Source organism: Pollicipes pollicipes, unplaced genomic scaffold, assembly GCF_011947565.3.
Source record: "Pollicipes pollicipes isolate AB1234 unplaced genomic scaffold, Ppol_2.1 Scaffold_4881;HRSCAF=5763_pilon_pilon_pilon, whole genome shotgun sequence".
Lineage (NCBI taxonomy): Eukaryota > Metazoa > Arthropoda > Thecostraca > Pollicipedomorpha > Pollicipedidae > Pollicipes > Pollicipes pollicipes.
The window spans coordinates 29,046,528-29,071,426 of NW_023596576.1; the positions used below are offsets into that span (position 1 = coordinate 29,046,528).

The window sequence follows — 24,899 nt, forward strand, 5'->3', positions numbered from 1 at the left end:
GGGGCTGCATTACTTGCTGTGGCTGCAGTGCTGACTGGAGCTGCAGTACTGGCTGTGGCTGCAGTGCTGACTGGCTGCAGTGCTGACTGGCTGCGGTGCTGACTGTGGGTGTAGTGATGTCTGTGGCTGTAGTGCTGACTGTGGCTGCAGTACTAACTGTGGCTGCAGTGCTGACTGGAGCTGCAGTGTTGACTGGAGCTACAGTACTTGCTGTGGCTGCAGTGTTGATTGTGGCTGCAGTGCCGACTGGAGCTGCAGTACTGGCTGTGGCTGCAGTGCTAACTGTGGCTGCAGTGCTGACTGGAGCTGCAGTACTGACTGTGGCTGCAGTACTGACTGGCTGCAGTGCTAACTGTGGCTGCAGTGCTGACTGGAGCTGCAGTACTGACTGTGACTGCTGTACTGGCTATGGCTGCAGTGCTAACTGTAGCTGCAGTGCTGACTGAAGCTGCAGTGCTGGCTGTGGCTGCAGTGCTGACTGTGGCTGTAGTGCTGACTGTGGTTGCAGTGCTGACTGTGGCTGCAGTGGTGGCTGGAGCTACAGTGCTGACTGTGGCTGCGGTACTGACTAGAGCTGTAGTGCTGATTGTGGCTGCAGTGCTGACTGTGACTGTACGTCGGCAGTGACAACGAGGAGGGCGTAGAGGACGGAGAGGAGGCGGAGGAGAGTGAGGCAGAGCCGCCCGCTGCTGACCCCAGGCCACCGGGTCAGACCGGCCAGGACATGCCGGACGGTGCGACCCGGCGTGCTGCATGATGTGGATTTGGAGAGGAATATAACTGGATTTTGTCTTATATGTGTATCAAGGTTGTGTTGTTTTGGTTACTTGCCCTTCGTTGGGCGACTGTCAACATCCCGCGCCATGCACACATGTTAGTTGAGCACATGTTGCACTGAGTTTCGTATGTGCGTGCCATCGCCTCTAGAAAATCCATAGCGCACATAACGATGAGCATGGTGACTTTTCGTCCCCCCGGAGGCAATTCTAAATCCACGCCCCATCTGCCCCAACGTCGTGACGGATGAGCTATGGCGGCTTCGCCACTCGCGGTGACTCGCCGTCCGCCGACACCACGGCTGGCTTTTCAGGCCCGGAGGTGATGGTGACGGCGTCAGTGGCACCGCCCGCCCAGCTGGCCACCTATGTGCTGATCGAGTCACGTGACCCGATGGATGTCACGCTAACGCCCCAGGCAGTTAACGTCACGCGGGAGGTGGGTGGGCTGTCGTGGGCGGAGCCGTTCACCTCCGACCACCGCTGTTTTGTGTCAACTCATCTTGTATGCCCTCTCAGTATGTCATCCGCAATTTCTGCCTATGTCGTATCCTGATTCTAGAGCGCACCCACTGTGCTTGGTTTTTGTTGGTTGACTTTGCAGCGTAACAATGGTCTTTGGTACCCGCTCCCTGCGGCTGTGCCCCGCCCGCTGCCGCAGCCGTCCGCTCACCAGCCGCGCGCTGCACCAGGTGGTGTCGTGGGTGACGGACGAACGGACCCGGGGGCCGGAGCCGCACCAGCAATCCTCCAAAAGGGGCCTCAGCGTCGACAACCGGCTGGGAGACGACTTCAAGGTCGTCGTGCTGGGCAGGGCGGAGGTACGACAGGTCGATCTAATGATCTTACACCAACAGCAGGCTGCCACTGTGATGTGCGCTGCTTTTGTTCCCGTCCAGTAATGTGGTGGGCTGCGTAGAGATTTGACAGAAAACGTACGTGCTTTTAAAGATAGTTTTTTGTATGGATGGCAACGTTCTGTCCATTTACGATCGTTTAGAAAAGGAAACGTCATTGCGCCACGGCCGTCGGGTGGTGTCACGTCAGCTCCTTGTCTACGCGACCGCGGCCGTTGGGTGGTGTCACGTCTGCTCCTTGTCTACGCCACCGCGGCCGTTGGGTGGTGTCGCGCCTGCTCCTTGTCTACGCCACCGCGGCCGTCGCAATAACTGCTGGCTGCTCTCCACGTGTGCTGGGCAGAAGCTGGGCGCCGAGAAGGTGCTGGCGGAGTGTATTTACGGCTACCAGGACGTCGTTCCCGGCTCTCCAGTACCGACCAGTCCCACCCAAGCGCTGAACCAGTGTCACAAGAGGTCAGTGACGGCGTACCAATTCGACGAGTGGCCGCTGTCGCTACTCATGTGGTCTACCGTCATAGCTTCGTGGGACACACGTAACAATCTCTGTTAGACATCACTTTGTGTGCGTATCTTGGCATAGTCGTGTCATCTTGGTGCGAGGAATTAGGTCAGGTTTTGCTGCAAGCGCTGCGTTTCTTAAAGTGCATTCCTCTCGTGTATCATAGGAGCATTATAGGCTTCGTTAATATGAATCGGTAATCGTTTTCCGGCACCGTGTTTGCGCGGCAGACTGAGTGCGGGCAGTGGCGGCAGCAAAGTGGAGGAGTTCATCGGCACCGTCCTAACGGCGGTCACCACGCCGCTACGGTTTGACGAGAGGACGCTGCCCGAGCTCTATCATCTGGCCATCCGACAGAAGATCAGAATAGAGGCGCCGGGTAAGGTAACCGTAGCAGTAATCAGACGGTGATGGCGTGCCGTGAGTTCTGACGCCGAAAGTGACCAACCTGCAGTCTCCCACCAAGTTCTGCTTGATCGGAGATATCGGACATCATTGGTATATACTATGGTAATGTTTACCGCCCCCAGACAGTGTCCATGGTTTCAAGTGGAGTAATAAATGGTTCGGGTGCCCCACTCCGGATGTTCTCTCCATTACCTTTCTAAAACGTCTGTTACACGCTCAGTAAATTGGTAATGCCACGTGGATTACAATGGTGAGCTGAAAAGAATCATAGCTTCAAGCGCGTTTGCCATCTTGCTCAAGTTAGCAAGTTCGCCAGCTTTAGTGGGTCGCCTGCAATGACAGACGCCTGGATTGTATTTCAGACAATCAATGAATCGGTGCACCTCCTGCCGCAATATATCTGTGGTAGCCTCTCCGATCCCGCCCCAGTCTGATGTGTCTCCCCCTCCCCGCGGCGGGAGGCTTCGAGCCTGCGCTGGCGCTGCTGCCGTCTCCCTGTGATAGCCTCTCCGACCCCTCCCCAGTCTGACATGGTTCCTCCCTCTCCCCGCGTCAACAGACTTCGAGCCGGCGCTGGCGCTGCTGCCGTCACGCTCGCTGCGCCGCCTGGTGTCGCTGCGGCGCCGCGCGGGCGACAAGGTGACGCCTTACCAGGCCGTGCTGGAGACGACGGCGCGCGGCGAGCACCGCGCTGTCCGGCTCACCTCACCGCTCCAGGTGAGTTGCGCGCTGTCCGGCTCACCTCACCGCTCCAGGTGAGTTTCAGGTCGTGGCAGCGTGGTGCACAGCCGATTTTGGTCTTAAGAGCACCAGCGTGTTGGCTTCGTTTGTTTGTCTTCGAGTGGCAGTGGTTTCCATAGTGAGGTCGAGCAATGGGATGAACAGTGGAGATTGTTGTATGTTGGAGAAGACATGAAAATTCATCAGTGAAGGTCAAGCGCCTCTTTAGCATGGCTTTTCTAGTACTCGATGTTGTTACTCGCTGGCACTGCCATACATCCCCTCCATTCAGCCGTCCGTCAAGGGGCGTGTTGACCTCTCCATGTCTGTATCGTGTTGTTCTGGCGGCACCGACAAACACCGCTAATGCCGCCGGCGTCGGCCAGGTGATAAACGGCCTATCGGCGCCCGTGTTGCTGCTGTACCACGAGGCAGAGCTGGCGGGCGCGCTGCAGGTCTCGCCTGCCGCCGAGGCGGCCAACCCGTTCGGCTCGCTACGTCAGGTAGCCGTGCTGAAGCCGGGCGAGGCGGCGGCTGTACCGCTATTGGTGGCCTACCACTGCCGCCTGCTGGTGCAGCCCGTCGGCACCAGGTGAGGCCCGGCGGTGCCAGTGCTGGTAGTGGCGCGGCTGGTGCTGGTGAGTTGGGCCGGCGGAGTGATGATGCCGTTGTTTTGTTTGTCAGTGGTGCTTCTTGTTGCGTGCATGGTCTGTATGCCAATGCGTGTGACGCGGAAGTGAGGACAAGTGTTTTGCCGCATGTGCGTGTAGCTAGGTCTAGGTCTCAGGTATAAGGGCATGCTCTGAAATTGACATTAACGCCGTCGAATGCCTAGGCGTTGCACTTCCGCATACAAACTTACGAACATTGTAACTTGTGCGCATGCTGCCATTACTACGAAATCCTTACGTGACGCATGAGGACACCAGCACCCTAATTCACAATGTCGGCACAACTGTTGTGTAACCCTCTACGCCGTACACTGCAAGTGTACATTCAGCTACGCTCATTTTAGCGTTCTTGACCGGTGGGTAACTTCACCTAAATGGTCTCTGAACTGCTCCAAGAACTCTTCGACCTTCATTGATTGAACGCCCACATGCTATTTGCCTCGCCTTTAATGCGAAACACGCGCATCTTGTCCTTTTTTCGGCTCTGGCTACCTGTCTTCTCTGTCAAGCGAGTTTGTGTTTGTATTTGGCAACGATTCATCTTATACTGATATTTGTTATTATTTTGCATAGTTTGAGCGCAATTAGATTTTCCGAGTTTGCTGATATGATAAGGTAACGATTTTGAATTTGCACCCGTCCGAATGTCAGCTTTTGAGGGCAGCTTGCTGCATTTTGTTGCTGTTACGTTTATAATATTATGGGAATTGTGTCATGGAAGATATATACGTTTGCTTTCGGTATTGATTACAATAATTGTTCTGATGCAGCCGGTGTTTGTGTTGTCAACACATCATGATGTCAACAAACGCTGAGATTAAGTGCAGAAGGTGCTATGTGTCTTGCATGTTTTCTTATTTTACCTGACGAATTTAAAGCCTGCTGACAGAGCTTCCTCCACGTCTCCGCCTGGACCGCTTTCGCATTCCTTCCCTTAGGCACGACGTGAGCAACGAGGCAATCTGGTGGAAGGAGATGGTCAAGAAGCCGGGACCGCACTTCATCCGCTGTGACCCCAGCTCCGGTCACGGCTACAAGGTGGTCGCCCAGGTGAGAGAAAGCGACCGCACTTGGCAAGAAGTCACGAGCGAGATTGGTATCGCCGGTCTACTCGAGTGGCGGCAGCTGGCACCAATGGTGATGCAGGCGTCACCAGGGGCAGGAGTGGAGCTGTGGATCTCCGGCTGGAACACAGCGCTCAGTGTTTCTGCCGCCTCTCGGCGAAACGCTTGCACTTCCAAAAACCGCTGACGGGCTATGAAAAATCGTTGCAAGCCCATGTGTTGTTTGACATTCGGTCCTTCGCTTTAAATGTGAACACATTTATGAGTCATAGTCACAGCCGTAGCCGTAGCTATCGCCCAGGAAGCTTGTGACCCCTCCGACCGTGACATGGCTATAGTCCTAAGTGTCATCTCCGCTCCGTTATAACTGGTGTGTATGAGAGTCGTCAGCTAGTGAACCGGGCTCGCAGCCAGCCCCCCCCCCCCGCCCCCGCCCCCGCCCCCGCCCCCGCCCCCCCTTCTGATCCGGCCTGCCCACGTCGTCAGGTGACAGTGGCGCGCGAGCCGCCGGACAGCCTGGCGGCCGGCTCGGAGGCGGCCGACGAGCGCGGCATGCCGGTCATGACGGTGCGTTTGCAGCCGGCCGTTATCGTGCACAACAACCTGCCGACGGCCGCGCTGGTGGGCGAGTACGGCGTGCCGGCCGGCGGCACCCTGCGGCTCACCTCGCTCGACCCCGCCACCAAGCAGGACGTCGCCGTACAGGTACGGGACAGCGGTGGGACGGGTAGGCGGGGACGCTGATGGTGCGGAAGGAGTACGGGGGTAGCGAAAATGGCGGGGACGGCGCGGCTGCGGATGGCTGCAAACGAGGCGGACGGCGCGGGCGCGCAGGGCGCTGGTTAGACGGGATGGACATGCTCGATGCTGATGGAGTGGGCAGTACGGGTGTGCAGATGTTAAAACGTCGCCGGATGATGCAGATACAGCGATGCTGATGGAGTGGGCAGTACGGGCGTGCAGATGTTAAAACGTCGCCGGATGATGCAGATACAGCGATGTTAAAACGTCGCCGGGTGATTCAGATACACCGATGTTAAAACGTCGCCAGATGATTCAGATACAGCGATGCAATCGGGACACTCGGTCCTGGCGCCGAGAATGCGATGGATACGCGACGGTCATGGTTTGCAACGACGCAAACACGGCAGATAGCAACATGTAGAAGGTTCGTGAGCAACGCCCTTGCAAGGCATTGGCATCACTGGTCCTCTGGTCGCCGTCAGCTGGCTGGGTATCGTGGCTCGCGCTGGTCAGGCCGTCTGGAGCTGTCTGCTGAGCTGCGCACCGGCGCCACCATAACGGTCGCCGCCGACCGGTCAGACCCATCTAGCGACAACGCCGGGAAGCTGACGTTAGAACTGCGTCGCCCGGAGCCGACCGTCATGGAGCTGTACCTGGGCGTGCCGTACTGGCTGGTGAACAAGACCGGCCTACCGCTCAGGGTCAAGGTCAGTGTCTAGCCTATCACAGGTCAGCAACGGACTTAGGCTGCCTTAATGCGCGTGCCAGTTTCGTGGCCAAGCACATCACTCTCTCAAGCTGATGATGGTGACAGGCCAGCTGGTATGAGCATACAGGATAGTGAGGCTACCTTAAAATGCGTCGGGTGAATGCCCTCGGCTTGTTATCTTTTCAAGTGTTCTGTGTATCTGTGCCCCTGTCCACCATCCATACTGCGCGCATCGGGTCTCAGTCGCCACCTGTCTGTCATGAGGCCAAGGCTTATCTGAGGATCTTTGCTTATCTGAGGCCGGCTGATTTCATCGGGCTCTCCGCCAAGCGCCTTTTCGTGATGCTCGGCTAAGCTCGTATGTTGTCAGGTATGATGATGACATCAGCGTTACGAGCAAACTGGTATGGTTTGAGGCGAGTGGCAGCGTTTTCTACTGTCACTGACTTGCCGCCATCGCGGTTGGTTTTGTGTCGCTATACCTTCCTTAACGGATGCGCAGACCGGTGCAATAGTCTTCGTGGCCCGGTGTGGTTCGATCTGTTCTGGTTCTTTGTGACCTGGCCCGGTGTGGTTCAATCTGTTCTGGTTCTTTGTAACCTGGCCCGGTGTGGTTCGATCTGTTCTGGTTCTTTGTGACCTGGCCCGGTGTGGTTTGATCTGTTCTGGTTCTTTGTGACCTGGCCCGGTGTGGTTCGATCTGTTCTGGTTCTTTGTGACCTGGCCCGGTGTGGTTCGATCTGTTCTGGTTCTTTGTGACCTGGCCCGATGTGGTTCGATCTGCTCTGGTTCTTTGTGACCTGGCCCGGTGTGGTTCGATCTGTTCTGGTTCTTTGTGACCTGGCCCGGTGTGGTTCGATCTGTTCTGGTTCTTTGTAACCTGGCCCGGTGTGGTTCGATCTGTTCTGGTTCTTTATGACCTGGCCCGGTGTGGTTTGATCTGTTCTGGTTCTTTGTGACCTGGCCCGGTGTGGTTCGATCTGTTCTGGTTCTTTGTGACCTGGCTCGGTGTGGTTCGATCTGTTCTGGTTCTTTATGACCTGGCCCGGTGTGGTTCAATCTGTTCTGGTTCTTTGTGACCTGGCCCGGTGTGGTTCGATCTGTTCTGGTTCTTTGTGACCTGGCCCGGTGTGGTTCGATCTGTTCCGGTTCTTTGTGACCTGGCCCCGTGTGGTCGGACCCCGTCCGGTCAGATTCCGCCTGATTTGGTCAGGGGTGATCGTGCCGGTGTTCGAGAGCGGACGTCTGGGGCCGGGGCAGCCCTGTCGTGAGGTGGGCGACGTAGCAGGGCCGGGCACCGCAGCGGCAACCTGGCACAGCTCTGACCCCGTCCACCACTCGCGCACGCCCTGACCCCCTCCAATGCTCGCACACGCCCTGACCCCTCCAACGCTCGCGCACGCCCTGCCCCCTCCATCGCTCGCGTACGCCCAGACCCCCTCGGCCACTCGCGCACCCTCTGACCCCTCCATCTCTCGCGCATGCCGCTGACGGTCGTGGCGCGCCGGTGCCGCCAGTGTTCGTCGTGCTCGTCTGCGCTGGAGTCGGTGCCGTCGGAGGAGCCAGTGCTGTTCCGGCCGCGCGGTTCCTCCAAGCTGCGCCTCAGCGTGCAGCAGTCGCCATGGAGCCCGCCGTTCAGCGTCAGCGCTGTGGAGACGGCCGGTCTTGTGGTCTGCCGCGACAAGGAGCGACACAAACGCTACAGGTCGGTGGCGGGAGCAGCTGCGCTCGCTGTAGTGGAGGAGAGGCGCGTGCGGTCACTGGTTTTTACCGGATTCCATGGACGCGGAGCAGAGTTCGGTACAAGCCGCCTGATAGATAGCCTTTAAAATGCAATCATTCAGTTTGTCTTATGCTATATAGTTTTTGTCGGTATAGAGGACGGATTCGGAGCATCCCAGAAAGAACGGAACAGACGTCATAACTCAGCGGTCAGAACAGTGCAAACAACCGGTGAGTGATGCCCTTCACGCCTGTCGGCAGAGTGTTGATGTCCGTGTCGCTGTCGCACCTTCTGCCGACCAAGATCATCACGTTCAAGCCGTACTTCATGCTGCAGAACAACAGCCGCCACCAGCTGATGTACATGGAAGAGGACGAATCGGCCGACCTCTGGCTGGACATGGCCCCACGCCAGGTAGGCCCGGGAGCGCCATCCGCAGGCATATCACAGCGAGCACCAGCATTGCGGTGCCTATGTTGCTTCGATAGAGCGCGTCTAGACATTCAAGAGGGCGTGTCTTGAAGGGTGCTGTAGGAACCGCTCACATGCGTCGTCATTGACAAGTTTGCGGGTCAATGACGTCACACTTGTTTGTATTCTGCGCGCCTCTGCAGGTGTCTGCGTTCTGGCCGGCCACCAACAGCCTCCGTCTGAGTATCAAGTACCGCGACTCGCGTGTAACGTCACAATGGTTCTCCATCATCACGCAGCACCAGACCACCCTGCGCATGGCGGGCGGCGTGAGTGACGCCATAGGAGTGACGTCAGAGACAGGGGGCCGCTGAAGTCACCTGTGTCTTTATGACCAGGGTTGTGAAATTTAAATGATTGCAGCAGGATGCTAGAATGTTCGATTGTGTTTTGGAGTTTCTCCCGAGGGTATGAATATACGGTTTAGTCATACTTTGTTTCCCACTCACTGGTATTGTCGGCATTTTTGCATACCATGCCCAAACGCCCTAAGGTGGGCAGGGTGGTGGTGGCGACGGTCATGTGTCACCTCTCGTGGCCGCCGTCCGTTCGGCATCAATGCGTGCTACCCTGCCGTCTCACGCTGGGCGTTTGATTCTCTGAGCGTCGGGTGTGTGAATACTCCACCGTAGCCTGTCGCGCAGTCGCCGCTCCCCCGCCCTCGCTGCGTGCTGTTCTGATCGATGTGGGGCCGGCCGGCCGACGCCAGTCGGCGCTGGTGGTGGAGGTGACCGGCGGTGTGGAGAGCCCGTTCCTGGTCAGCTTCGAGCCGTACTCGGCCGGCGACGCTCCCGTCCGACTGGAGAACCTCTGCGACGATCTCTTCCTCAAGTTCCACCAGAAGTCGTCCGGGCAGGTCAGCGTGCTGCTGTGGGCGGCCACTTGCCATCAGAGCCTCACGCGCCATGCCGTACCTGATGAAAGGGCCTGTAAGCGCTGTTGCCAGGGGCTACGGTTAATATGGCTTATGTTGGTATGACAATATCAATCGGAAGTAGTCGGGAAAGTTAGGGTGTACTGTCGAATGTGTTTACGAAATAAACTTTCACTCCCTTACACGGAATAGGTTGTATCTATCATCATCAAGATTGCCAGATCGCATACTTGGGTACACAATGACTGAGTAATTGGCACTTGGTTGTCTCTCACTGGGCCTGTCGTGGGTGCAGGTAATGCTGCTGGGCCCTTACCAGTCGATGCTGTACACGTGGGATGACCCGACGGCTGAGCGCCAGCTGCTGTGGAACGCCTACAACAGCAAGGCTGTCGACATGGCCGCTGTGATCGAGAAGGTCTGTATGCAGGTGGAGGAGCGCCGGGGAGGGCCGAGGGGCTTGACCGTTGTGCTGGCGTGATGACCTGTGCTTGTGCTGGCCTGATGTCTCGCGTGTGCCTGACAGGGATACCATGTAGTCTTCAGAGGAACCTGTAATGGTTAGAGATGGCCAATAAAGTATCGTCTATGAGAGAGAAGAAGGTCCACGCTTCCTAAGATCTCTTTGTATTCTCGCAAATGCAAATACCAATGTACGTTCGTCGGAGGCAGATGTGTGCCTGGATCCCAAAGGTGGATCCAGGATCCCATAGAGCCCTATGCTAATGGGACCCTGTGATCGGATCCTGAGATATTTGTTGAAATTCGAGGCACATTCTGGCTCCTGCTGGTTTCCTGGCTCGAAAATGGCAGTGCTCCACGGCGGCTGCTCGTGTCGGGTGTTCTGCCCACGTATAATGGTGCTCGGCTGGCCGCCTGCCGTTTGTGCCGCACTACGGACGCCTGTCACCTGGGTTTTGTACAGGACGGATTCGGCGAGGCGCCGCTGACCCTGCACACAGTGAAGGAGAGCCGACTGGCACGGCTTTCCTCCAGACTGCGCCGCTCGCTCAACAGCACGCCCCGCGCCTCGGTGGGCGGCGGCAGCAGCACCGACGACAGCGACACAGAGACCGGCGAGCAGGCGTCAGAGGTGGCCCACAGACAGGTGAGGCGGCAGCAGCACTGACGACAGCGACACGGGCACCAGCGAGCAGGCGTCAGAGGTGGCCCGAAGACAGGTGGGACTGCAGCAGCACTGACGACAGCGACACAGAGGCCGGCGATCAGGCGTCAGAGACGGCACACAGACAGGTGAGGCGACAGCAGCACCGGCGACAGCGACACAGAGACCAGCGAGCAGGCGTCAGAGGTGGCACATAGACAGGTGAGGCGGTGGTCGGGCCATACTATGGTGCAGCTGGGGTACCCTGTGTCGCAGTACGTTTACTCGACACCTTGCCACCACAGCTGCCTCTGCGACAGCCACCGGCATGCTGGCGTTGTCGGTCTTTTTGTTTGAACGTAATGCAGGTGCGAGTGTAAATGGGCTATTAATCCGTCGAGCAGATGGTTGTTCGCATGTAGAGAGAAAATGTGCCGATGCCTCCGTCGCTGCTGCCGTCCGCCGTTATCTCTCACGGACCCGCCCCTTCGCGCAGATGCTGCGTCCCCGCACGCGCCGGGACCGCACCACCGTCTTCTGGGTGAGCTACATGGTCGGCGCGCAGCGGGCGCTACTCTTTACCCAGGATGAGCGGCAGGCGGTGCGCGTGCGCCAGCGTGTCGACGGCGAGCGCGCACGACTCGAGCTGTTCCTCTCGCTGCGCGCCGCTGGACTGTCGCTGGTACGGTGGAGTAACGATCGCAGCGGAGTTAGGGGAACTAAGGGGTGACCAGGATCTGGCCGAGGTTGGCGTAACCTTGCTTGTGATATATGACCTTGCGTTGCTGCGGTGATCGTGTTACTGTTTCTGAGCTCTCCAAGTCAGCAGAGAGGGGACGTATGTTGTATTTCACTGCCGTAATGTTATGGCGTACGTGCTGACAAAGTTGTGTATCAATGGAAGCATCAGGCGTGTTTTCCTATGGCAGTGCTTTACGTCAATAGGTGGATTGCGCCGGTTGGTGACTCGTCCATGTCGTGACCGTAGACTTCCCCTCGCCCGTACTGTGACCTTCGCGTTATTACGACGTGCATCCGGACGGCGCGTTATTTATCCGATTGCTACGTAAGCCTTGACCCATGCTCAGACTGGCATATCACCTCCGACTCGTTTTCGTAGGTACTGCTCCTACTCTTACTTGACACGACCGTAGGGTGCTTTGTTCTTAGGCAACCCTTACGCAAGCCCTCGCCTTCAGGTGACCCCTGAACCCTGCCTTGACTGTCAGGCGACCCGTGACTCATGCTCCAACCATGAAGCGCCCTGACCTCACCACGACACCTTGCCCCTATCGTGACCTTGAGATGCCCCCCGACCGTGATCCGTGAAGTGAAGTGGAGTGAGGTGAAGCGAAGTGAAGTGGAGCTTGTCCGTGAAGTGTGCCGTGCCCGCCAGGTGACGGCCGGACGCCAGGAGCTGCTGTACGCCAGCATGCGCTCGGCGCCGGCTGCCTGGCACGTGTGCGTCCATGACAACTGGAAGCCGCTCAACCTGGAAATGAGTGCCTGGATCGAGGACAAACACAACAACGACATCGCCAGGGCCAACATGAAGGAGTACATCGAGGCAAGTTGGTGCCAGGGAGGTGCTAACGGTGACAGATACCTATTTGAAGGATTCTCTCAGCCTGTACAAATCGTTGATGTGTATAACTTTCTGACATGCTTTGGATATACCAAGATGGCCTCGATAAAGTCGCCGTCGTGGTCCACATGGCTGTTGCATTGCTCAGAGATACCTCAACGTCAGTAAAACTCCTTTATCCGGCCATTTTCCAAAGCCAAAACAAGTATCGACGCTTTGGTCGGCGTCCAGTGTCCGTTGTCAGTGTATGGGCTCCGTGGCCATGGCTTCCGGCGGTCGCCGCCAGGTGGACCTGGCCAAAATGCAGATGACGCGGCCGTTCTACGGCCGGCTGCGGCGCACGCAGCGGCCCGCCATCTGGGTCCACTACCGCCGCTCCGCCACGCTGCGCTATGTCCACTTCCGGCTGCACCGGCCGCAGGTACGGCTGCTGCCGCTGGTGGGGCCGGCGGCCGGTCAGACTGCGCCGGGGCCGGGCCGTATCGGTGAGCCGTGGTGTCAGGGTGGTCAAGTCAGGCTTTGTTGGTTGGATGTTTTGCCGTGCTGGTTCAGGTGTTGACAGGCGCTGCAATTCTCTTACCTCTTTTTAAGTAGATAATTTTCCTACAGTTCTTGTGGCGGTGCTTGTCTCAAGTGTAAATTTTGGATTTCATGATACTTTGATATTAGCAACATTTCCGACATTCCCGCTGATGAAATGTTGTGCTGACATGCTGCAACACTTATCGAGCACAACTCGGCAGGATGACTGTCTCACTGCCACCGTGCTACCGTGCTGACGAGTCGTGGTCCCCACCAGATCGACTGCCAGGTCCCGGGCTCTGTGTTCCCGGTGGTATTCCATCGCGTACCCCCTCCCGCTACCGTGCTGACGAGCCGTGGTCCTCACCAGATCGACTGCCAGATCCCGGGGTCTGTGTTCCCGGTGGTGCTGCACCGGGTGGCGCCGCCGTGGCGCGTGGCCGAGAAGCACGGCGTTGCGCCGTTCTTGGAGGCGTGCGCCCTGGTCAGGGACGGCTCGGAGGAGGTGCCACTCAACCTCAGGTCAGGGACGACTCGGAGGAGGTGCCACTCAACCCCAGGTCAGGGTCGGCTCGGAGGAGGTGCCACTCAACCTCAGGTCAAGGTCGGCTCAGAGGAGGTGCCACTCAACCTCAGGTCAGGGTCGGCTCGGAGGAGGTGTCACTCAACCTCAGGCCAGGGTCGGCTCGGAAGAGGTGCCCCAGGTCTCGCCAGGGATGTTGAACTCTCTAACTTTAGACCACGGATTGGCCAGGCGGTGTTTGTTGTCCACCAAGTTTCTCAAGTTGAGTCATGTAGATAGTGAACCAGGGGGCTCTCTCAAGTATAAGCGTTGACGTCATAGGGACTATCTGCACCAGCCTTATGCGAAACGCTGCGTGTCTCTGATGTGATAGGCACTTGAAGATCCTGGTGCAGGAGTTCTCTCTGGAACTCGACAAGGGCCTGCTGGTGTCGATGTTCGACCTGGTGGTGCCGCTGTTGCCGCCGCCCCCGACCAGCCAGATTGGACTGGTCCAGGACCTTTCGGCCGCCCACCAGCCGCTGGTCCCAACCAAGTCGCCGGTAGGTGGGCTGAGGTCACCGACATCTGGCGGTGGGCACGGCGTGGTGATTGTGTTACGTCGCATGTGAGCCGGTGACGTCATGTCTCGTCGACGCGTCCTCGCCAGTTCCAACTGCCATGTTGAGGAAATATGTTTCAAATATGCTAACAGGGCATCAATATTTTTGTTGAATGATTTTGACCGGTATGCATCAGTGGCGAATCCGTGCATATAGCGTCCCTCTAAGTCCCTCTAAATAATCCAACTGTATATTATACGGTTACATGCCGATGCTTCCGCTGTCTTTCACACATGAGAAGTGAGAATGACGGGTCCGCCGTGTGCTGTTGTCCAGCTCTCTTACGACATCCTTCTGCTCTCATCCTCCACCGACCCCGCCTGGTCGTCTGTTTCAGTCGCTGACGCGTCTGGAGCGGGCCATCATTGAGTTCGTGCACCTGTCGCCGCTTAAGTTGTCGTTTTCGTTCTCGCCGCGGGGGGCGCCGCTGGTGGGTGGGCCGCCACCTGACCAGGCCGCCTGGAAGCGGGACCTGCTCGGCTTCCTGGCTGAGAGCGTCGGCGCCCCGGTCACCGAGGTCACCGAGGCGGAGCTCAAGTGAGACGCCCGCCACAGCCGGTGCAAACAGGGAGCCCCGGCTGCGATGCGGGTGTGAGACGCTTTTGGATGTAAGCGAGCGCTCGAGCTGAATTCCTCAGATGATGGATGTACTTACCAGCTATAAGAGTCGGACTTGAGCTGTCCCATGCATATGCAGCAATGATGGCAACGTTCATTGTTTGGGGGATTGTGTGTTTTCTCCCCCTGATAATAACGTAGCACATTATCAGTATAGATATCATGCCGCGGAGTCCTCAGATGCGTCCGTATGCTGATCGTGTGCTGATGTATAATACCATGATGCGTTGCTGCGCCGTCGCCAGGCTAGGCTACTTCGAGCGTCGTGGCATCTCCCTCTCCCCGGCGGACCTCCTCTCGGAGGTGAAGAACCACTACAAGTACCAGCTGCTGCAGGAGGTTCGTCACGGCCAAGGCGTGTGGTCGTCCGTAAACGCGTAATCGAACAGAATTGACCGGACTTCCTACCTCATCTAAGTGGCGAGCGTAAATGTTTGCACAGTAAACGCATGGACAAGAGGGTCGAGCTCCACTTTGTTGTTGTAATCTCGTCGCATATAGCGGGTTTGGGGTAGGTCGTAACATTTGGGGTAACATGTGCTCGTGCCGATGATTTTTCACACCGTCTCGTTTCAGGTGTACGTCCTGATCCTGGGGCTAGATGTTCTGGGAAATCCGTACGGACTGATCAAGGACTTTGCCCAAGGCGTATCAGACTTCTTCTACGAGCCCTACCTGGTGGGTGCCCTTCGTCCTTGTCTGCACGATATCGCTAGGTGAATGTTGTTCCTTTGGGATTCGGGGTTCGATAATTTACTTTGTGCTGGCGGGCGGTTTATAGAGGGGTCAGAGGCGAGTTATTCCGTTTCAGGGGCATGCCTTTCTATGTACAGCAGGACATGTGTGCTGGCACCGGACTAGGTCTCCCATGCTGCGAGCGTTATGCACTCAAAAGACGTTTTCGCGTCTTGAATACCTTTTGTTCTTATCTTGTTTGTATCTGAGACAAAATCTCCCCGCACAAAACTTGTCAGGTATGGTCAAGCTCCACTCGGTATCCGGTCGTGCCTGGTTCTTCATACTTTTCTGGCTTGCCAACACCGCCGTACCGCTGTTATTCCACTCTCCACCGCCAGGGTGCCATGTCCGGTCCGGAGGAGTTCGCCGAAGGCGTGGCGCGTGGCGCTCAGAGCCTGTTCGGTCACGTGGTGGGCGGCGCCGCCACCTCCGTTTCTCTGCTGACAGAGTCGCTCGGCAACATGCTCTCCGTGCTCAGCTTCGACGAGGACTACAAACGGGTGAGACGTCTGCCGGGAGCCATACACGAATGGGAGGCGCGCTACGCGCGGTGGTGGGTCCGCGCCAGGGAACTACGAACTGGATGTGGGCGTGGGTGTGGGTGTGGGTGGGTGTGTTTTGTGTGTGGGTGTGTTAGCAACGCGGGGAGTGGGCAGGATAAGCACTGTAGGTGATTGGGGTTACAGCGAAGACACGAATGAAAAGTATCGCTGAAGGGCTGCAAGTGGATGAATGTGGAGGACGTGGCAGGACTAGATTACTTCGTTTACGCCCACAGCAGGCACGTGGTCCTGGTGTGTGTGTAGCTGGTCTGGCTGCGTGTAGCGGTTTTCACGTGTACTGTGTCGCCGCCCCCCCACCCCTCTGCGTCCGTCACAGCCTTCTGATGTCGCCCGCAGAAACGGAGGATCTGGATGAACCAGCGAGCTGGCCTGCCGGAAGCTCTGCTGGTGGCTGGCAGGACCTTCGTCATGGGCATCGTTCTGGGCCTGGCCGGGCTCGTCATGCACCCGTACAGAGGTTCGCGCGGGGTGGTAGACGGCGGTGGGTTGAGAGTGAGGCTGCGGTAAAAGGCGGTTTTTCTTAGGTGTTCTTCTCATTGATTGTCATTCTGGAGTGACTGGCGTCTTTCGATATTGTTGATGGGGGTAGGCCCGATTTTCGGCAGGCGTGTAGCAAATTGTCAGTTGACCATATCGGCTGACGATTAAGACAGTGGCTAATGTTTTGGTTTATCTGTACAGGTGTTGTCGCGATCTCAGTCCCATACTGAAGATCATACGAGTGTTGGCAAGGAGTGGGGCAAGCTACTTGTGCACCCGACTGGAGCTATCTCTCAGCCGACAGCCTGTATAACTCTTTCGTGTGATATCTTCGAAATCGTCCGTACCTCACCCATTTTGCCCCGCCCCATCGTCTGTCTTACCCCGCTTTGCCCAGCTTTGCTTCCTCGCAGCTCTCAGCTGACCTGACTTGACCTGACCTGACCCGCAGGTAGTCGTGACGGCGGCGTGGAGGGCTTCTTCTGCGGCGTGGGCCGTGGCCTGCTGGGCCTGCTGACCAAGCCGGCCGGCGGCGTGCTGGACATGGTGGCTATGGCCATGGACGGCGTGTCGCGCGCCGTCGAGCTCGGCGAGCAGGTCATCCGAGCCAGGCTGCCGCGCCACGTCAACCCCTACACGGTGCGGCCGCCTGTCGGACGGAGCTCGACCGCCGCCCGGTCACCGTGCACAACTGCATGTGGTGTGACGTGTGTCATTTGATTGTGCAGTGGTCAGTTGTCAGCTGATGAACGACGGCCATAGTGCTGCGACGTCGTTCTGGGGTCTAGGTCGTGGGTGGGATCGCGGCTTGTCGTTTATCGCCGTTATGATCCAGCCATTGCTCGCGTATCTATTAAGCATAGGCCGTGAACCAGTGGCACGCTGTTGACGCGCGCGCCGCTGATCAGGCTTGGCCACGGCCGTCTCGTCTGCGTCGCGTCTGTGGGGTGCCGCGGCCGCCGCCCCCACCATCCGGCCGGCCGGTTGTTTTTACCCCGTCTCCGCGGTCAGCCGGCGCGGTCGCCTGCCACCGCCCGCCGGCGCGGTCCACTGACCCCGTTCCGCGGCCCCACGCCGACCTGACCTGGCCTGACCTGGCGGCTGGCCTGGCAGGGCGTGCGGCCGTTCTCCCCGTACGCGGCGCGCGGTCAGTACCTGTTGGGCTCGGTGTGCGAAGGTCGGCTGGCCAGGACGGATGTATACCTGGCCCACGCGGCGCTCAGCGCCTCCGACAGGAGCGACATCTGCCTGGTCACGGACCGGTGAGGAGGCCGCCGCATCGGAGGGGGGGGGGGGGCTGTTGAGGGCGGCCGTCTGGAGAAAGCATGGTGTTGTCGATATGCAGTCACGCATGTGTACGTCCAGATCACGATGGCAGTAGAGTTTAGCGACGTCAGTAACCTCTACAGATACATATGGGCTAAGGGAATCATGTTGTGCATGTGCAATTCACAAACACTAAAATGTACAGTAATGCTGCAATTTCTAAACAGGCAGGTTTCGGCATGGTCAAATGTCAACAAAACGTACGTGCGTTTTTGTCATGGCGTTGTTAGCTAAAGAGCTCGAGCGGCTGGTGATCACCTGCTAACGTCCCGTCGGCAGACACGTTCTGCTGCTGCAGTCGAACCGACTGTGGGCCGGCTGGGACCTGGACTGGTCGGTGGAGGTGGCTGAACTGGACGGCGTGCCGCGCGTCGAGGACAACAAGCTCGTGCTCAAGCTCAGGAAGGTGGGTAGATGGGACGGTCGCCGACGGGGGGATCTTGTCTTCAGGTCGTTTCAGAGAGTTAAATGAATATTTGTGCCATTGCGAATATCTTTGCGGTGTGCTACTTGCCCTTCATTGTATATACATACTGTAGACCTGTCTTGCATATCCGTGAATGAGATGCCCGGAAGAAAGCATTTCCTTAGGGGTGTTCATGAGTCATAGTTTCAAGTATAGCCTTTGCGATTCGTGCTGAAAATGTGTATGTTGCATTATGAGCTGACCATATCGTGAATGGTAGCTTTTTTAGTCCTCCGTGATCTCCATTGCACGGGTAGACGACTGTCTGCCCCTGTCCTCTGCGCCTGGCCGCACGTCGTCCGGCGCTCTAGCTGTCGACGACGCCAGACGAACTCGTGCACGCTGTTTCAGAGTGACGGCCATGACTGGTTCCGGGTGGAGCGACGCGAGCTAGAGTCCGAGGACATCGAGCTGCTCCAGTGGCTGCAGAACAAGATCGAGCGCGCGCTAGTGCTCGGCATGTGGTAGCTCACTGGCGGTCCACCGCGCCGGAAGCAAGTCTGTCACCATCCCGCGGGTAATCGGGTTCTGTCCTCTTGTATGCCTTCTCTTCTGCGCCTCGCACACGCTCCTGTCCCCTCGACATGATGTCAATATCCTTCCAGGTTTTTCTCGTTTGCCTGTTTGGGCCAGTGATGAACATCGCATAGCGGTATCACGGACTGAGCATGCGACGAAATCACAGACGTTTGTGGTATGGCCAGCGAGCGAGTCGGGTGTTCTGGACGAGCCCGTCGTTGGCCGGATCAGCCGTGCGGTCTCCATGCCGGCCTGTGTGATCTCTGAGGGGCGTTTCGCGGCCTCCGGTACGGCCCATCCGGCGTGAACCGCAGTGTCGAGCGCGCTGGGTCTATGGTCGAAGTTACCTAGCACCGGATTTGGAGTCCGAAATCATCGGAACGCTGAAGTAGAAAGGGAGGGCTGGCACGAATGTTGTGTCGGCAGACGGGACATGATAATAAGCGGCCCTCTCACTGACGCTCTTGATATCGTCAGAGGGCGTCTGTGACGTCATGCCGTGGTCAGGCAGAGTGGTGCAGCCGGTAGGCTGTTTGTGCTGCATCGGCAGTGTTTATGCGTACAGACGTTTGTCATATGATACCGGTTTATTGGGGACATTTATCTGGGAGTCTATTTTTGCGGCGTCTTCGCCTTTCGTCGGAATGCTTGTGGATGCGTTATCATTGTGTTTCCGATTTGTCTTCGCGAAGGGTATGCTACTTTGTTCTCTCGGAAAAGCAGTGGGCCATGTATTGGACAGGTTTTACACCGTTTGCGAGCCATTTGTCGGCGTGAAGTTCGCGGCTGAACTCCCGGGCTAAGTGTGTATTCTATACCTTGCTGATCGGATGCGAGGCTTCATCGCAGTAATGCTGTGTGGGGGGGGGGGGGGGGGGGGATGGGAAGACGTGGCGTCCTGTGAGTGCGAATGCCCAGTGCTGGCGCGGCCGATAACGGCAGCGCCAGGGCGCGGCGGGCACACGGAAACCGCTCGTATCAGCCCCGTTCCACGGTGTATCTCAGTGTCTAGTCAGGCCTTGTCTGTGTTATCGCGGAGCGCAGCGGGAGCCGATCGCGCCCGGCCGCCGCGCCACCGGCCGCCGGCTAACCTCGACCGTGACGGCCCGGCCGCCGCGCCACCGGCCGCCGGCCAACCTCGACCGTGACGTCACGTCACCCTCGTCGACGTCACGGCGTCTGTGCTGGCCGTCCGTGACGACGATGGAGTTCATCAGTCGGGGAAAGCGCGATTACTGATCGGTTCCGTGTGAGACTTTGACGTCTGTCACGTGTCAGCCACTTAATCTGCGCAGTTGATCCTCTTGTCGCCATGCAACGATCGGCCTCCAGAGTGGGTTACAGTGGCTGGTGCCAATTTCCAGCCAGGTGTCATTTTGTCGTAAGTTGATTTTGTCATATCAATTTCCCGGATCTAACGCCCGCCCCGTCACTGGGCCTGCAATCCACACTTCCCTGATGGTGTGTCACGCACCGCTTTCAGCGCGTTTTTATCGCGGTGATTCTCTTCTAGGCGGTTTTTGTACCGGGGATTAATTGCATGAAAGCGATCAGCAGACATGAAATGACCAGATCTGTTCAGCTAGTTTTTGCAGTGGCATTGCCCTCGCCCGAACTGGAACGTCAGGTAGCTGTTCCGGGTGAGCACTTTTTTCTTCCGCCCTGGGATTAAGTCTTTACCGTCGGTGTTGACGATGGCTGGTCACATGCCGTTTGGCAGTTGTCACGTGACTCAGGACGGCGTAACGGGGAGCCGAGCGACTCTGGCAGGGCAAGTGAGGCGGCTTGGTACCAGCGCCGCGGCAGAGCACGCGCATCAGCCGGACGCTGTGTGGTCGGAGCTGGCCAGCCTCGGATCTGGCTTGTTTGCCGCGCTCGGCCACGTGGACGGGTTGGAGCTGTCGAAGAGCGATGTGGCTTGTGTTTGGTCTGTTTTTTGGTGGTGTGACGAACAGGGGTGGTACTGTGTTAACGCTGTAGTGTGCTGGGCCAAGTGTTCAGGAGTCTCTGTATCACTATACCGGGATTATTTGAAAAGTGTGGGGAGTGTCTGTCGATGTGACGAATATAGTATGCTCGGTTATCGTTTGTGGACCACACGCCGCATCCAGGTCTCAGACGATCGCAGCCGTTGAAAGTATGGCGTCTCATTCCGAACACTCATTTCCGAACACTTTCATCTCTGAACACTAAGCATCAGTGCACAGGCAAAATTAAAATCGGTTTGAAGTTTGTCGGTTTCCGCATTAACATTTTAAGGTTACAGGAGCACAACTCATTTTCAGATCGCAAACATGGCCGCATAATTGCCTACACAAATGAAAACTGCCCAGCCGCCATTCCTACCACGTTGTTCGACTACTAAGCGAGGAAAGAACGACGCGTTCCTATCCGGACTTCTCTGTCTGGCTGGACAAGATAAAGCATCACGTACTGAACAATGGTCCGGAACGGCTCTCCCAACCATCTCGGGAGCGTATCCACGGCTTCTAACGGCCGCCACAGAAGCACCTACGGCACTTTCACGTCGCGATAATGGCTTCTCAGCCCGTAACGCTGCGCAGCCGTACGCCGCCCCGTCTTCCCCCGCGAGCGGAACAGAAGCCGGGCTGGCGGGCGGGAGGTGTCGGTAGTGTCGGCACGCGCGAGGATTGCCGCTATCTCCTGATCAATACCACGCCGTTATCGACAATCGGGTCGACCGGCCGCCGCCTCCTTTGTATACCGTCAGTCCGGCGGTGGCCGTGCGGCGGCGGCGACGCAATAGAGATATCCGGCGCGACCTCGGTGCGCGCGGGGACTAATCCGCCCGGCCGATAGCTGTCTCGCCTCACGCGCTGGGTCGGGTCGGCCGCGGGGTCGGACCGCACCGCGCCGATCAGGCCCGCGGTCGTCTCACAGCGCGCTTGCGCCGCGCCGTCCGTTGGCCGGTCCGGCAGCCGCGCGTCGACTGAACGACGGCCAGCGGCGCAGGGAGGGGCGCCGCGTGCAGCAGCCGGCAGTCGGCTGCCGGGAGCGGCGTCCTCTGGGCGGCGGCCACGCTCCGCTGCTGGCGCGACGCACGCCGCCGCCGACCGGCGTCAGTCGCGTTTCCCGACAGCTGGCCTGCGAGCGAGTCGGACCAGCAGCGGCGAACGCGTCGGCAGTGGCAGCAAACAGGCCAACGCGGACGGGCGGCGCGCGGACCGAGCGTAGTGACGGAGCGCCAACGTTGCGCTTGGCGCACGGGGGGCCCGTGGCCCGACACGCCCAGCCGGCGGCCGGCGCACGCCGGAAGTGAGCTCCAGTGACGCGCCTACCGCGGCCATGGCGACGGACGCCGGCGCGCGCGCGCCGGTGCCGGCCTGGAAGCAGAAACTACTGGAGAAGCGAAGCGCCGCGGCGCGGTCGGGGGGCTCGGCGAGCACGCCAGCAGCCGGTGAGCGGCCCTTCAGACCGGTCCCCGGCGAGCGGCCGGCCGGCGGCTCCGGCTCCGGCCGACCGGCCCAGAGCCAGAGCCGCGCCGGTGCTGCGCCGGACTGGGCCGCCGAGAGCGGCAAGCGGCCCGGCGGCAGTTGGACAGGAGCCGCGACCGAGGGAGGGCACACCGATCGCTACATCACGGAGCGGGGCGCGATCCTGGGCATCGTGACTGGGCCGGGGCGTGACCGGAGTGGCGGCCAGTTCCGCACAGACTCCAGCGACGCATGGCGCAATAGGGAGCTCAAGATGGGCGTCAGCGTGGCCTGCACCAACATGGCGATGGCGACGAACCCGAGCCGGCTTGCGCACATGCGGCCCTACCGGCTGCTGAGACCGGCTGGTGGCGACAAGCCGCAGCCGGACGACTCGGACTCCAGCAGTGAGGAGCTGCGTTACGGACCCGGCATCGTGTCGCGGCTCAAGGACCGCTATATCTCCATCACGCTGCGCGAGTCGGTGGGCGTGCGGCGGCCGGCGCTGCGGCGCGTCACCAGCCTCGAGGACATGCTCGACCAGGAGGGCGCCTTCCAGAACGGCGACGTCACGGACAGCTTCATCCTGGATGGGCGCGGCCGCGGCCGGCCCGACTCGATGAAGCGGGCCAAGTCTGTGGGCGACCTGGCTTCCGGCCGGCCGGCGGCGGTCGCGCCGGATGGAAGCCGGCAGCTGCAGCGGCGCGACCGGAAGGAACAGCCGCCGGCGATAGCAACCGAAAAGATAGTCATCGTGGAGCAGACGCGGCCGCGGCCGCCGGCGCATCCCGTGCTGGTACCGCCGAGCGACAAAGCCGTGCAGACACCGGACCCGCCGCCCGCCGAGAAGGACGCACTGCCAGCGCCCGATACCGTACGCACCGTCAAGCGGATGTTCGAACCGTCCCCGCGGCGTGTGGGCACGCGCCCGGCCGGCGACGCCAAGGGTGCGGCGGGTCTGCGGACTGGCATGGACCGGCCGGGGCAGAGGGCCGCGCGACGAGCCTCCCCGGCCAGCCGACCGGCGTCGGCGGCGACCACACGCCTGGCGACGAAGACGGCTACCACCTCGTCGCTCAAGTCGTGTATCCGTGACAAGGCGACGACGACCGGTGCTGTGAGGAGCCCGGCACTGAAGCCGTTCGTGTCTGTTACGGCTCCGGCGGCACCCGCGACGCCCACCTCGCCTTGCAGTCCGCCGGTTCCACTGGGCGGCCGTCAGGTCTCGCCCGCGACAGCGCCGGCCGGCTCCGCAGGCGACCGGCACGACAAGCTCACCTCCTGGAGCCAGCTGCGCCAGGGCGGCTCGCAAGCGGATCACCCGGCCCCGGCCCCGACCCCGGCGCCGGCGCCGGCCGAGGCGACCTTGCCGTCCAGCCCGGCGCGGACCGCCGGCGGGGTCAAGAAGCCGCTGTCAAGGGAGTCGAGCCTGGAGCCGGCGTCGCCAACGTCGTCCCCGGTTCGGCGCCAGGTCGGCATCATCAAGCCCACCCGAAAGGTGGAACACCGCGACGAGTTCAACCGGCGCAAGAACGCACTCAACCACGTCAAGAACAGCGTGGTGGAGAAGGAGATCGCCGTGGTTGGCACTGAGTATCTCAAGAAGAAGGACTTGGAAGAGACGGCGTCGCTGAGCAAGCCCGCGCCTCCGCTGAACGGGACGAAGGAGCCGCCGGCGGCACGGGAGGATGTGCCGCCGCCGGCGCTGCCGCCACGCAAGGCCGTGCTGGAGCCGAAGGAGACCTTGCCGCTGACGGTGGATACGATGCCACCTCGGCCGGCACCCTTCCAGGGCATCATCCTGAAGCCGGTGCCGAAGGCCGACTTCTGTCGCCCGACCGAGCAGGCGGCGCCGGAGCCGGCGCCGGCGCCCAAGCTGACCCTGAGCTCCGCGCATGCGGCGAGGCCCGATCCTGCGGCAGTCTCGAAGCCGGTGCCGGCGGTGGTGACCCGATCCCAGCCGCCCCAGGCGCCGCCTCAGGCGCCGCCGGTGAACCGGCCGGCCGCCGCGCCGGTCAGCAAGCCCAAGTGGTACCAGGCGCCAGATAGCAGCATGGTGTTCAATTTTACGCGGCGACAGGAAGTGCCAGACTACGTCGAAGACGACGGCCTCATCCTGCGCCGCAAGCTGCCCAAGGTGAGTGACTACAGCCTCCGCCGGCTCCACCCTCGTGCTCGCTGCCCGGCCGGGCCGGGCCCGCGTCCGAGCAGCGGATTCGGTTCGATGGCAAGTCGCGCTGTTGGAAGTGGTGATCTGTGTGATCAGAGAGGTTGCTGAACGGATCTTCAGCGGGCGGAGGCATAAACTGTGGGCCGTCGGTCGAGCGGCCCCGCCCGCTGCTGTATTGACCCACACCAGCCTGCACATGTGAATCACCAGTCTGCTCGCGCCGGCCGGCGCCGGATATCCCGGACATTGCGCTTCGGGGACCGGCGACCCATTTCCAACCCAGTTCTTACAGGCGGAACAATGCGACCCGCTGCTTTTTCAATCGGATGACGAATCCAACACAGACGGACACAGCGCCACGTCGCTGTCGTCCACCGGCAGACCCTAATGAACCGGCTGCGCGCGCTCGCCCGCGCTGCCGACCGGCGCCGTTGTCATGTGTCCCGGTCCGGTCGGCTGGAACGACTCCGTTAAATTATGTGTTCATTCATCAGCACATGACAGCGCGCGTCGGACCGTAACCGGAATCAACGTCGCGGCGTGGCTAATCGCGGCTAAACAGGGCGACTCATGTGACTTCCCGGGAGACGGTAACGGCGCACAGCGCCTCACGCCCCGTTCAGCTTCAGCTGTGTGCAGAGCGACCGCTGCCTCGCGCATGATGTGCCTGCCGTAGCTGCCACTGCGTTGCGGTTGCGCGAAACCCGAGGCTGAGGCGGCGAAATCGTG

At 59.5% G+C, this 24,899-nt stretch overlaps 2 protein-coding genes across 2 annotated transcripts in view; both read left to right on the forward strand.

Moving 5' to 3' along the window:
• Nucleotides 1-19,437, forward strand: part of LOC119101613 (vacuolar protein sorting-associated protein 13A) — a gene marked incomplete at its 5' end in the record, with an annotated part of 57,870 nt that extends 38,433 nt beyond the window's left edge. Inside the window, 30 exon segments of the mRNA XM_037224994.1 lie at nucleotides 625-734; nucleotides 1,091-1,215; nucleotides 1,469-1,597; nucleotides 1,977-2,089; nucleotides 2,366-2,514; nucleotides 3,103-3,260; nucleotides 3,650-3,855; nucleotides 4,873-4,984; nucleotides 5,485-5,703; nucleotides 6,225-6,449; nucleotides 7,969-8,156; nucleotides 8,435-8,588; nucleotides 8,789-8,914; nucleotides 9,355-9,501; nucleotides 9,815-9,937; nucleotides 10,445-10,627; nucleotides 11,121-11,306; nucleotides 12,021-12,191; nucleotides 12,496-12,630; nucleotides 13,102-13,253; nucleotides 13,628-13,796; nucleotides 14,194-14,393; nucleotides 14,720-14,813; nucleotides 15,051-15,152; nucleotides 15,551-15,712; nucleotides 16,112-16,232; nucleotides 16,707-16,894; nucleotides 17,369-17,517; nucleotides 17,861-17,987; nucleotides 18,399-19,437. Coding sequence (XP_037080889.1) covers nucleotides 625-734; nucleotides 1,091-1,215; nucleotides 1,469-1,597; nucleotides 1,977-2,089; nucleotides 2,366-2,514; nucleotides 3,103-3,260; nucleotides 3,650-3,855; nucleotides 4,873-4,984; nucleotides 5,485-5,703; nucleotides 6,225-6,449; nucleotides 7,969-8,156; nucleotides 8,435-8,588; nucleotides 8,789-8,914; nucleotides 9,355-9,501; nucleotides 9,815-9,937; nucleotides 10,445-10,627; nucleotides 11,121-11,306; nucleotides 12,021-12,191; nucleotides 12,496-12,630; nucleotides 13,102-13,253; nucleotides 13,628-13,796; nucleotides 14,194-14,393; nucleotides 14,720-14,813; nucleotides 15,051-15,152; nucleotides 15,551-15,712; nucleotides 16,112-16,232; nucleotides 16,707-16,894; nucleotides 17,369-17,517; nucleotides 17,861-17,987; nucleotides 18,399-18,515 — 4,540 coding nt within the window. The 3' untranslated portion in view covers nucleotides 18,516-19,437.
• Nucleotides 19,438-21,872: 2,435 nt separating this feature from the next.
• The window catches only part of LOC119100225 (proline-rich protein 36), a 48,993-nt gene continuing 45,966 nt past the window's right edge, over nucleotides 21,873-24,899 (forward strand). Inside the window, exons 1-2 of the mRNA XM_037223334.1 lie at nucleotides 21,873-21,952; nucleotides 22,100-24,137. Coding sequence (XP_037079229.1) covers nucleotides 21,873-21,952; nucleotides 22,100-24,137 — 2,118 coding nt within the window. The remainder of the gene's footprint in view (nucleotides 21,953-22,099; nucleotides 24,138-24,899) is intronic.